Consider the following 13,453-nt stretch of genomic DNA (forward strand, 5'->3'; position numbering starts at 1 on the left):
CTTTATTTCTAATTCATTATGGAATGGTAATCAGAACTTCTGACTGATTTGGTGGGTGCCTGAGAACTGAAGATAAGTAATAAAATCCACTGAAGTGTTTAAATACAGGAACCAGAGCTCACAGTGCAGTGGTTACATTCACGTGGGAAGGTTTTGAATGTGGATGGAACTAATTAGTCTTTGTGGAAAACTGTGTTATCATGGCACTGCTACTCCCAAAACTATTCTAGTCTCTTGACCTGTCAGGCATTGGTACACAATGAACACCAAATTTAAAAATAGTTATGGTTATGCTTCGTTATCAGATAACTAATTGTAATAGAAACAGACTTTTTTGAAATAGAAATATTAATGAAAATATAAGCAAAGTATATATATGTATATAAATGACTATGAATAAATAAAATGAATAGTTAAATAGAAACAGTGAATGAGAGCAAATGATACCGGGACTCTGAAAATGTATGCCCTGTAAGTTGTATAGTGGGATTTCCCCCTTGATTAGAGCTGAATGTCCTCACCACATTTGCAGGCTGAACTTCTCTGAAAGACAAATCATCAGTTTGGACCAATAGGTCTCAATTAAGGTTTTTAGTTTATCTATCAGGTGTGCAGGTTATGAAGAGCTTCCAATTTAGTATTCTTTGAAAGAAATCCAGAATTTGCAGGAAACTAAATCACATGTGATAAGCCAAGACAACCAAGAAATTGAATTCCAAACTGTGCTACCGTTCCAAGCTGAAACAGCCCATGCTGGAGGTGATTTGTGTACGGAAAGTTGAATGATAGGGTTTTATCATACACAGCAATGTTTGTTGATGACCAGGTTGGTCTGACGTCCCTTCTGTGTTAGTTATGTTAAAAAATTATGTTAGAAACATCCTAAAACTTGTAATTTCTCCCTTATTACTACTACTACTATTATTGTCGTTTATTATTTTTTGCATTTACAGGAATGGCAGATATGTGCCTTGGATTAAATTAAAGAATACTTATGACAATGCTCTTCTTTTTTTTTTTTTTTTTTTTTTTTTGCAAGACCATTTGCAGAATCATTCATAAGATGGCTGTTTGAAGTTTTACTTCTTGACTTTTGTTCATAAGTCCTGTGCATCTGAATGTTCTCTCTATATAGAAATAATGGTAAGGAAGAAGACACCAAATGGCTTTACTATCATAGTTCATTTTACTGTATGACTTAATAGTGCAGGAGGCAGACATTGTTTCCATGAGACAGTAATTTGTGGAACTAAGAGTGAGGGAAGGGAAAAATTATCTCTATTTCTGCTAAAACTAGCCTCAAGAATTGTACATGCAATTCTGTTTGTATTTATCATCTTTAAATAACATTGTGCTACAGTTCCAGGCAAACCTCGGCTTGTGATTAGCCACACACAGATGAACACGGCTCTAATTCAGTGGCACCCTCCTGTGGACACTTTCGGCCCGCTGCAGGGTTATCGCCTGAAGTTTGGTCGCAAAGACATGGATACATTTACGACCATGGAGTTCTCAGAGAAGGAGGATCACTTCACAGCCACAGACATTCACAAAGGAGCTTCTTACATCTTCAGGCTCTCAGCTAGGAATAAAGTGGGCTTTGGGGAGGAGATGGTTAAAGAGATTTCTGTTCCTGAAGAGGTACCCAGTGGATTTCCCCAGAATCTCCATTCAGAAAGTTCTACTTCTACATCGGTTCAATTAACTTGGGAGATGCCACTCTTGGCAGAAAGAAATGGCATTATCACCAAATACACCATCTTGTACAGAGATATCAATGTCGCTTACCAGCCAGTTGAACTCCCTGTTGTTCCTGCTGATACCACTATGACACTTTCTGGCTTAAAACCAGATACCACATATGATGTAAAAGTACGTGCCCACACAAGCAAAGGGCCTGGTCCATATAGTCCAAGTGTCCAGTTCAGGACACTACCCGTGGATCAAGGTAGGATTTGTCTGCTTATGGCGTTGACCTTTAAAGGAGTATCGGTCTTTGGATATCAGTGTTTTTGAAGCTGTAAATAAAACTGACCGGCCCATTCATAAAAATAGGTTCATCAAACACAAAAGGTAAAGTATGTAAATCTTAATATGTTTTGGATGCCTTAGAATTCAGTTGTCCTTTGCTAAGCAAGTTCTGGCTAACATCTTCACAATTTTTTCAGGTAAGGAAAATGTACATGTTGGGTTGTCATTAGATAAGAGTGAAAATGAGTTAAAATGTGGTATTTAAATATACACAAACAGGTAGGAGAATTTAATCCTAGTTTTTTGTTGATTTTTGTTTTTTGTTTTTTTTTCCTAAATAAAATGCTAATACTCTGAGGTAGCAGTGGAAATATGGCAAGTCCTAACCTCCAAGATGTTGTTTATATACATTGTTTCTTTTTTTCCAGCAGTGTTTGCAAAAAATTTTCATGTTAAAGCAGTAATGAAGACTTCTGTTTTGTTGTCCTGGGAAATTCCAGAAAATTACAACTCAGCCTTGCCTTTCAAAGTAAGTTACTTTCTGTTTTGTTCAGAGAAAATACAGAAACTAAAGGACGGCATTCACCTGGTTAAGTAGCTTACTGAATATGCCAGTTTTTTTGGTACTGCTGTATTTAAGAATACAAGATAATCAGCAAAAATTGACGCAAGCTGTTAAGCTGTTCATTTGTCAACATGAGCTTTCCCCTGTTGTGGCAGTATTTCCAAGTCAGGCTCATGCTGGTTACTATGCTTCGTATGAACACCTTGCTAATCTGCAGTTCGATGTTGCTATATTTTAAGTGAAAGAATAGAATATATATATGTGTATGCATATTAATTTTTTTTTTATTTCTGTAATGACTGTAATTGAGTACCATTTTAGGTTTTGTCTCCTCACATTTAGAATAACACATTCTCGCATTTCGGTAAATGCGTGTAACTATAGCATTAGCCAGATAGAGAGACTCAATGTAACCTTCAGTCTTGACTGGCATTTCTTCTGCTTCATTCTTCATCAGTTGTCATCTCAGGCAGTAGCAAGTAAAGAGCAGTATTTTATAAACTAAATGTTGTTTTCTCAACATGAAAAGTCAAGGGGTACTACCATTAACAAGTGTGCATAGATATAAATGCTGTGTTCAAGCAGAACTACTGAATTTGAATGAATGAAAATTAATTTTAGGAATGCTTACACTGCTTTAAATTAATGTAGGTTTCTGTTTTGCTTTTTTTTCCTTGGAAAGTGAGTAGTTTAATTGCAGTACTGAATCTAGTACTATCTTGCAGCCTAAAATGCCCATTAAATTTTATAAATTTTATAAATTCAATAAATGTATAGCTAGTTCATTCCTGAATTCAGTGTGACAGTAACGATTGCCCTATGTCAGTAACCAAAATCGCCTCCTGTTTATATATTAGATCCTGTATGATGATGGGAAAATGGTGGTGGAGGTTGATGGACGTGCTACTCAAAAGCTGATCACTAACTTAAAACCAGAGACATCATACTCATTTGTGCTGACAAACAGAGGGAATAGTGCTGGGGGTCTTCAGCACAGAGTGACAGCAAAGACTGCACCAGATGTGCTTCGCACCAAGCCAGTCTTCATTGGAAAGACCAACTTAGATGGCATGATAACTGTGGAACTTCCAGAAGTACCTTCAAATGAAAATATAAAGTGAGTGAATAAATAACATACCATTGTTTTTATTTCCAGAAAGACCGTTATGCTTACAATTTGTAAAATTTAGAGCTGTAGTGGTAGATCAAGGCTTTATTCTTTGTATAGAGAGTACAGCACTCTGTAGTAGCATGTGGACTAATACTGGACTAATATTTTAACAATACCAAACTGGGAAATGCAGTTGACACTCTCAAGAGACAAGCAGCCTTTAGAGAGATCTAAATAGATTGTAGAATCAGGCAGTCATCAATGATATGAAATTTAACAGGAACAAATGACAGGTTTCATGTTCATGTACTTGAATAGGTCCAGCAGAGATCAACAAAACTGGTGAAGGGGCTGGAAGGCTTCTTCTATGAGGAGAGGCAGAGGACCTTGTGTTTATCTAATCTGGAGAAAATGAGCCAGAGGGATAGGTGACCGTAGAGCTCTCTACATCTTCCTGAGAAGGGGAAGTGGAGAGGGAGAAAATGAGCCAGAGGGGTAGGTGACCGTAGAGCTCTCTACATCTTCCTGAGAAGGGGAAGTGGAGAGGGAGAAAATGAGCCAGAGGGGTAGGTGACCGTAGAGCTCTCTACATCTTCCTGCGAAGGGGAAGTGGAGAGGGAGGTGCTGGTGTCTTCTCCCTTCTATCCAGTGACAGGATGCATGGAAATGCTTCAAAGCTGCACCAGGGGAAGTTTAGACTGGACATTAGGAAGCATTTCTTTACTGAGGGTGTGGTCAAACACTGGAACCAGCTTCCTAGAGAGGTGGTCAATGGCCCAAGGCTGTCAGTGTTTAAGAGGTATTTGGACAGTGCCCTTAATAGCATACTTTAACTTTTGGTCAGCCCTGAAGTGATCAGGCAGCTGGCCTACGTGATCTTTGGGCAGTTGAACTAGATTATTCTGTAAGTTCGTGACTTATCCAAGTATGTAAGACAGATAAAATCTAGATGGAAATCTATGAAGGAGAATTTTCCTTCAGTTTGTGGTTATTTCTTGCAGTACTTTTGTGTTTCATCACTGATTTAAAATAGTATAGATGGATTATGGAAGCTAGTTGCGTTTCGAACAATGTATGCATCAGTGGGTACCTGCCCTGCTGCAGCACCTTGAAGTACTCAGATTCCGTCATTCGAAAACTGCAAGGAGTATTAAAGAATTGTTACTGCATTTATGTTAATTCAGACTAATTAATTCCGTGGGGGTTTTTTATTAAAAGAATAATCTCAGGCCCTCTCTGCTGGTCCCAGAAAACAAATAGGAAATTTTGCTGAAAAATTTGTACAAGAGTTTGCTAGAGGATACTTAAGATTTGGGGTGGAAAAGTGCTGTGGAGATTTAAACAGCAGAAATAGGACTAAAGAGCTGGCAGCACATGGCCATCAGGGATTAAAAAGGTTAGACAATAAATGTTTGCCAAGAAAACATGCAGCATGGTACAATCAATAAGTATTACTGCTCTGCTTATAGTGATTCTTGTTGGTATAAGGTTCCCATGTGTAATATAAAGGAAATGGGGAGGAAAATGAGCAAGTCATTAAATATTGTTGGGGATTCAACTTCTCTTCTCCGTCATGGATTTTTATTGACAGCTCTGCAGAATGCTGTTTTCCTTTTTCATTGCCAACTGAGGATTTTGAGGCAGGTGACATCAAGAAAGAAATTATTTTGGGACATTAAAAGGAAAAAAAAAAACAAACAAAAAAACCCAAACAAACAAAAAATTAGCCATCATCGTTGCACTGAGTAAGATGCGCTCAGTAAGAAATGCAGCCAAGGAAGACTCAAGATGGAATGAGTCAAGAAAGATTTATGAGCCAGAGCACTCTCAGAGAATACAAAAAAGCAGGGTAGCTGGTCAAGCAATAACAGAAGATAGAAGTGGAAAAAGAGCTTATGCCCTTCCTTTTTTTTTTTTTTTTTTTTTTTTTTTTTTATACTGCAAAAAAGAGGCTAGGTGACATCAGGAAGTGTACATTAAGCCTATGTTGTCCAATTGCCAATTTTGCAAATACTGTATCTCTTCCTTCTACATCTATTTCCTAAGATGTGGTCAGGCTTGAGATAGAAAAGACAAAACAACAACAAAATAAAGATAGAGTTTACCCTTGGAAACGGGCATACCGAAGCTACACCACACTGAACAGAAAAGCTTACTTGATACTTGCTAGAATAAGTAGATCATTGCAGCAGAGCCCTTGTACAGAAGACCAATTTTGTGTAATAGTTATGCTGACACTTTTATAGTTGTTGTTCTTCTGTTGATACATTATATACTCAGGATTGTCTCTATCTTGCTATGAAGTACTATGAAGTATAGTGAGAAACTCTCAATAATGTTAATTACACAGAAGGTAAAACATGTAAAGTTTTACTCTAATGCATTATATGTAAATACTAATGGGATTTAAGGTAACATTATAAAAGCCGTTGTAATTAGAATCATAGACTCATAGAATAGTTGGGTTGGAAAGGACCTCAAGATCATCTAGTTCCAACCCCCCTGCAATGGGCAGGGACACTAAACACACTAAACCATACCACCCAAGGCTTCATCCAACCTGGCCTTGAACACCGCCAGGGATGGAGCACTCACAACCTCCAGGGGCAACCCATTCCAGTGTCTCACCACCCTAACAGGAAAGAATTTCCTCCTAACATCCAATCTAAACTTCCCCTGTTTAAGCTTTAACCCATTACCCCTTGTCCTGTCACTACAGTCCCTGATGAAGAGTCCCTCCCCAGCATCCCTATAGGCCCCCTTCAGGTACTGGAAGGCTGCTATGAGGTCTCCACGCAGCCTTCTCTTCTCCAGGCTGAACAGCCCCAACTTTCTCAGCCTGTTTTCATACGGGAGGTGCTCCAGTCCCCTGATCATCCTCGTGGCCCTCCTCTGGACTTGTTCCAACAGTTCCGTGTCCTTTTTATGTTGAGGACACCAGAACTGCACACAATACTCCAGGTGAGGACTCACAAGAGCAGAGGGGCAGGATCACCTCCTTCGACCTGCTGGTCACGCTCCTTTTGATGCAGCCCAGGATACGGTTGGCTTTCTGGGCAGTGAGCGCACACTGCAGCCAGCTCATGTTCATTTTCTCATCCACCAGCACCCCCAAGTCCTTCTGCACAGGGCTGCTCTGAATCTCTTTTTTGCCCAGTCTGTAGCTGTGCCTGGGATTGCTCTGACCCAGGTATCGGACCCTGCACTTGTCGCGGTTAAACTTTGTAAGGTTGGTTATCAGCCCACCTCACAAGCATGTCAGGGTCCTTCTGGATGGCATTCCTTCCCTCCAGCATATCAGCCGGACCACACAGCTTGGTGTGGGCGCACTCAATCCCACTGTCCGTGTCAGCGATGAAGATGTTAAACAAGACCGGTCCCAATACCGATCCCTGAGGGACACCACTCGTTACCGGTCTCCAGCCGGACATCGAGCCATTGACCACAACTGTTTTTGTGCGGCCATCCAGCCAGTTCTTTATCCACCGAGTGGTCCATCCATCAAATTGATATCTCTCCAATTTAGAGACAAGGATGTCGTGTGGGACAGTGTCAAACGCTTTGCACAAGTCCAGGTAGATGACATCAACTGCATTACCCTTGTCCATCAGTTCTGTAGCCCCATCATAGGAGGCCACCAAATTGGTCAGGCAGGATTTCCCCTTGGTGAAGCCATGCTGGCTGTCACCAACCACCTTGTTATTTTTCATGTGCCTTAGCATGCCTTCCAGAATAATGTGCTCCAAGATTTTCTCAGGCACAGAGGTGAGACTGACTGGTCTGTAATTCCTGGGTCTTCCATTTTCCCCTTCTTAAAAATGGGGGTTATATTTCCCTTTTTCCAGTCGTCAGGAGCTCCACCTGACTGCCATGATTTTTCAAATATGATGGCCAGTGGCTTAGCAACTTCATTCACCAGCTTCTTCAGGACCCACAGATGGATTTCATCAGGTCCCACGGACTTGTGCGCGTTCAGATTTTTAAGATGGTCTCAAACCAGATCCTCTCCTACAGTGGGCCCAAGGCCTTCATTCTCACAGTCCCTGTGTCTACCTTCTAAGACTTGGGTGCTGCAGTCAGAACCTTTGCCAGTGAAGACCGAGGCAAAGAAGTCATTCAGAACCTCAGCTTTCTCCAAATCCTGTGTAGCCAGTTCTTCTGAGAGCTTCCTCAGGGGGCCTGTTTTTTGTTTGCTATGTACCTGTAGAATCCCTTCCTGTTATCCTTAACATCCCTAGCCAAGTTTAATTCTAACTGGGCCTTAGCCTCCCTAACCTGGTGCCTAGCTTCCTGGACAACATCCCTGTACTCTACCCAGGCTGCCTGTCCTTGCTTCCACTTTTTATAAGCTTCTTTTTTCCTTTGAATTTTCCTCAGGAGCTCCTTATCCATCCAAGGAGGTCTCCTGGCCCTCCTGCCACACTTCCTTCTGTTTGGGATGCAGCACTCCTGAGCTTGTAGCAGGTGATCCTTGAATATCAGCCAGCATTCTTGGGCCCCGCTGCCCTCCAGGGCTATATCCCATGGAACCTTACTAAGCAGGTTCCTGAAGAGGCCAAAGTCTGCTCTTTTGAAGTCCATGGCAGTGAGCTTGCTTCACACTCTTCTTACTGTCCTGGGGATCTCAAATTTGACCATCTCATGATAACTGCATCCAAGGCTGCCCTGGAGTACCACATTCTCAACGAGCCCTTCCCGGTTGGTGAGCACGAGGCCGAGCATAGCACCTCTCCTTGTTGGCTCCTCTATTACTTGCAGAAGGAAGCTGTCTTCCACACAATCGAGGAACCTCCTGGATTGCTTGTGCTGTGCAGTGCCATCGTTCCAAGAGATGTCAGGGTGGTTGAAATCCCCCATGAGAACAAGGGCCTGTGAGCGTGAGGCTTTTCCTATCTGTCTATAGAGTGCTTCATCCACAGGTTCTCCTTGATCAGGCGGCCTGTAACAGATCCCCACAGTAATGTCTCCCATGGCTGTTTTCCCTTTAACCCTGACCCACAAATTCTCTGTAAACTGCTTGCCTGCCCCCAGACAGAGTTCCATACTCTCTAGCCTATCCCTAACATAAAGGGCAACTCCCCCTCCCTGCCTGCCAGGCCTGTCTTTTCTAAAGAGCCCGTAACCTTCCATTCCAACACTCCAGTCATAGGAGCCATCCCACCATGTTTCTGTGATGCCTGTTATATCATACCCCTGTAGATGTGCACACATCTCTAATTCCTCGTTTGTTCCCCAGGCTATAGGTGTTTGTATAGAGGTATCTTAGCCGACCTCCAAATGAAGGCGGCTCGTTGGCTGGAGCAGCTGGAATATATCTACACTGTTCCGAGCATTTATTATAGGTGTTGGCAACTGACTGAATGTGTTGGGATGGAATGATGCCCCCCTCTCCCAACACATCTAGTTTAAAGCCTCCTTGACCAGTCTGGCAAGCCTCCTACCAAAGCTGCTCTTCCCCTTCTTTATCATCAGACCAGCTCCACCAGCCCTCAGTAGACCTGGCCTACAAACTTCAGTCCTCTGTTCAAGACACCCAAACCCCTGACTATGACACCACCCTTTTAACCATTTATTACCCTGGCTAATATTTTTAGCTTTTTTTAGGTCCTCCCCTGTGTCCTGAAGAATTGATGAAAAGGCTATCTGAGCTCCAGAGCCCCTAAGCACCTCTCACAGGGCTCTGTAGTCTTTCTTTCTGGTCCCCAGTCTACTACTATCTATATCCCTAGCACCCACATGGATCACCAGGAGTGGGTAATAGTCCGTGGGACTTACTAGAGCAGGCAGCCTCTCCGTAACATCCCTGATCCATGCTCCTGGTAGGCAGCATGCCTCCCTTGAGACGGGGTGGTTTAAGTAAATGTCATTTTAGTATTTGATGGTGATACAACATAGAAATTGGAGCAGAGTTCACGTTAAACTAGGTAAAATGGATCTTATTTGGTGGCATCATGCTAAGTGAGCAATTTCTTTGTTTTCTTCTCGTGGTTTTGGCTAATCCAGAGCCAGCCTTTATGTGTAAAGGGCAGTTAATGTTTCTCTGAACCTCTTCCATCTTTGCATCTTTAGGTAAAAAGAGGGCTTTATGGAAGATTTTGGCCTTTGTAATACTCAGTTAATCAAACAATATCTAAGCAAACCCTCCATTTCATACCCTTCCCTCTCTCAAAAAAAAAAAAAAAAAATCCCTCACGAGAAACAAGCAAACAATAAAACATGTTTTTTCAAGAGATGCTGAGTTCTCTGTAGTTAGCTAGAAATAACAGAAATTTGTTGCCCTTTACAATTTGCAGCTCTGTATATTTGTGTGAACAGTTTCATTTTTTCTGCTTGCTGTTAATGAACTTGTGCTTTCAGCTTTAAAATACTCTGCATGTGCCGAAACTCTTAGTGGGTGATCAAAGTTATGAGTGGGAGGCATGCATGAAGAAAGTGTGAAAGAGTGTGAAAGTAACATTTACATGCTGGATGTTCCTTGCTTGAAAAAAGAAGTATGAACATTCTGTTAACTTGGAGAAAAAAAAAAAAAAAAAAAAAAAAAGAAGAAGAAGGAAAAGGATAAATAAGAGACTGCTGTGCAGTTCATCCAGCACGTGTATCTTCAATGTCTAAACAGGCCAATTCTCAACTGCTTTTTGTCTTGATTCTTAGGCATCTGTTAAGGAAAAGTTATATAGGTTGTAGTTACTGTGTACCTGAGTAAATCAGCATTCACTAGTAGTAGTTATTCATGTAACAAAAGAATTTTTTGAATACATGCTCAGGTTTAAAATCTGGGTTCAAAACCTTTGAACTCAGAATCTTAATTAAAATCTTAATTAAGGTTTAAAATCTTACTCAAAACCTTTGTAGTTTTCATTAAGAACATTGGTGTATAAGATGATTTACCATATTGTTACTATAAGAATGAATAGTGCAGATTTTATTTTAGTACTGGAATACAGAAAGTGAGCAGCCTTTAAAAATCTGTTGCCAGCAATTCTTGTTTCCAGCACCTCCTATTGGAGCTCAGCATTTCCACAGAGAAATTTGTCAGATTTCTTAACGTAAGAATTAATAAATATTTGCATTTACTATAGTAGTTAAAACCCCAAATTTTTGTTTCATTGTTTCTTATGGAAAGGAGCTTTAATTAAGAAAAGACTGTTAAAATGGACCAATGGCATGGAAGACAGATAGCTTATAGAGTGAGTTTAGCCTGAGATAGTTTTTGATCAATTGTAAGGCAAGTCCTTTTCTGTAGACTCTTCTCTTAATTAGTTTAGCTTTTTCAACTGCATTGCATGAGTAAAATAGAGCTGCAAAAAGCTGAATAGGCTGTAAAAAATGGAAGACTGGAAGAGAAGAAGTTGGTCCATGAGACACTAAAATTGTCTTCCACAGTGGGGAAATGAAGACACCTTAATAAGCTCTGTTGTTACTAGAAACAAAAGAAAGCAGCTACTTTTCCCTCTCCTCTGATATGCAGAGTGCTTGACTTTTTGACAAGTGTGTTTATCAAGAAGATGTATATTATACCATCCTGGATGTCCTGCTGTTATGATTCTACGGCTTCTTTCCTCACATTAATGTGAAATTATGGATCTGCCTGACATGTGTCCAGGCTTTGTGAAGGAAACAAGGGAAATGCCATATCTATTATACTAGAAAGTATAATTTACTAGTCTCCATGGGGGGGGAGGACAAAGATATTTTCAGGAAAATGTTTTTGAGGAAAGCTGATTTATGTAATTTGCAAATCCTAGCTGTAAAGAGATCATACATCAAGCTCTCTTGTCTGTGACTGTGAACAGAATACTTAAGTAGATAAAGCTGATGGTGATTGATATTCAAAATGAAAGTGTGTGTGTGTGGGTGGAGTGCATGCTATGTCTTCTATATTTCCTGTTTATAATAATGTTGGCTTTAACAAACGTATCATGTTAAGCTACTATCCTGATGATACATGAAAATGGGTGAAGATGGAGTGACAACTGAGATTTAAATATATGGTAATATATGTCAGTTTAGGGGCTTAGGTTTTCCTTTTGCGATGGTGGCAGGGCACAAATATCCCACAGCTCCTGTATTTCGAATGAAATAATAAACTGCAGTCAAACATGTAGGCATTTCAGAGCATTGCAATTAAAGTTTCTTATACATATTTATATGTTTACATGAAAAAACAGGTAATTAGTGCCATTTGTTTGTCAGATGTTTTACACTGGATGTGGTTTCAAGAGTGTGAGTCTTTATAACTGTTTTTGGAAGGCTGCAGTGAAATAACTATATGCAAAAGTTTGGTCTAAAAATACTGCTGTTCTCTTAAGTTTCTATGAACAGACACCTACTCCATCCATTTATCTATTACTTTTCCTTCAACTTTTGTCCAACTGTTTCCTTTACAGAGGTTATTACATAGTTATTGTGCCTTTGAAGAGGTCTCGTGGAAAGTTTATCAAACCATGGGAGAGTCCAGATGAAATGGAACTAGATGAGGTACTCTATGTTTTTGTTGTAGTCTTCACCTTTACTAAAGAAACAGTCTTATTAATGCTACATGATTAACCTACCACTTTCAGACATTTTGGTTGTCAGGATATTTTATATTTGTATTATTTGAATTAACCTCTGGGGACTGTAACAAAAGTTCAAATTAGAACTTAGATTGGAAGACAGTAAAGACGTTAAATTGTCATAAAGCACACAAAGTGTCTGATCTTTGTTGGCATTAATATTTTTAGTATTTTCCTACTAATTCTAAAGTGCAGGAGGTGAAATGAGTTTAAAACAAAAGCTTAATCACCAATGATATGAACTCTAATAAAGGTCTGGTTCATTAGTGGGGTGTTTACTAAGCTTGTAACAAATGCTAATTTGCAATTTAACATTTGACCTGCTGGTGGTGGTTTTACCTGATTCTCACATACTGGTTAGAAAACTTTTACGGTAGTCTCTCTTCTACTGACAATTTGTGCTCAGTAGTAAATGAATGAAGTAGGAAAGAGCAACATTGTGTCATCATTTGACTCTATAAATTGTATTAACCCAAAAGTTTGAAATACTTTCATTTTAGGAATAAGCTCACTAATACTAGAAATCAATTTATTGTGTTATTGATATAATAATAATTCCAGGAAGTATAGGGTTAGCTTTCAGTCCTGTCTTGTGTTTTACTGAGCGTAGCTCATGCAGACTTGTTTTTCTCCTTTGAATCTGTAAATCTGGAACAATACTAAATTGTAAAGCTGTGGCATGGCTTTCATTACTGCTGACTAAATGATTGAAGCATGTGTTTCCTCTTGACCAGTTTCATTTATGTGATCATCTCCCTTGATTCAATTGTAGCAAATTACTTGCTTTGATCTATTAACTCCTTACCTTTAAAAGAACTTGGATTGTAAATGCAATCAGCTGATAATCATAGTCCTGGGTAACACCAAATATGGTTGAACAGTAAAACTCTGAAAGCAAGATCCATACAGTAATGGAAAACTGATTTAATATTACCACCCACTTTTAACATCCAAAGACTCTAGTCACGTTCACTAGTATTAACAGATTAAAGGATAAGTGCAAGATGACATTGAACTTCTGGGCAATTAAATTCTATGGGTCCTGCTGATTCCCATAACAAAGGGTCATTTTAATCATCCTGCAAGTTGTGGTGCATTAATCTGTGTAACAGATTGATAAAGAACATTTATTAATTCAGAAATATTTGGGTCAGGATGGGTTGTTTTCCACTTCTACTGATATAATTGAGACCACATTGTAGAATTAATGGTGGAAGAAATAAGATATGCATTGACTGGAAAATGAAAATT

At 39.8% G+C, this 13,453-nt stretch overlaps 1 protein-coding gene across 1 annotated transcript in view; it reads left to right on the forward strand.

Annotated features, from left to right (window-relative positions):
- Positions 1–13,453, forward strand: part of PTPRD (protein tyrosine phosphatase receptor type D) — a 297,658-nt gene that overhangs the window by 179,704 nt on the left and 104,501 nt on the right. Inside the window, exons 13-16 of the mRNA XM_065661688.1 lie at positions 1,361–1,948; positions 2,400–2,500; positions 3,394–3,653; positions 12,035–12,125. Of these exons, the coding sequence (XP_065517760.1) occupies positions 1,361–1,948; positions 2,400–2,500; positions 3,394–3,653; positions 12,035–12,125 (1,040 nt within the window). The remainder of the gene's footprint in view (positions 1–1,360; positions 1,949–2,399; positions 2,501–3,393; positions 3,654–12,034; positions 12,126–13,453) is intronic.

The sequence above is a fragment of the Lathamus discolor genome, chromosome Z, assembly GCF_037157495.1.
Source record: "Lathamus discolor isolate bLatDis1 chromosome Z, bLatDis1.hap1, whole genome shotgun sequence".
Classification (NCBI taxonomy): Eukaryota; Metazoa; Chordata; class Aves; order Psittaciformes; family Psittacidae; genus Lathamus; species Lathamus discolor.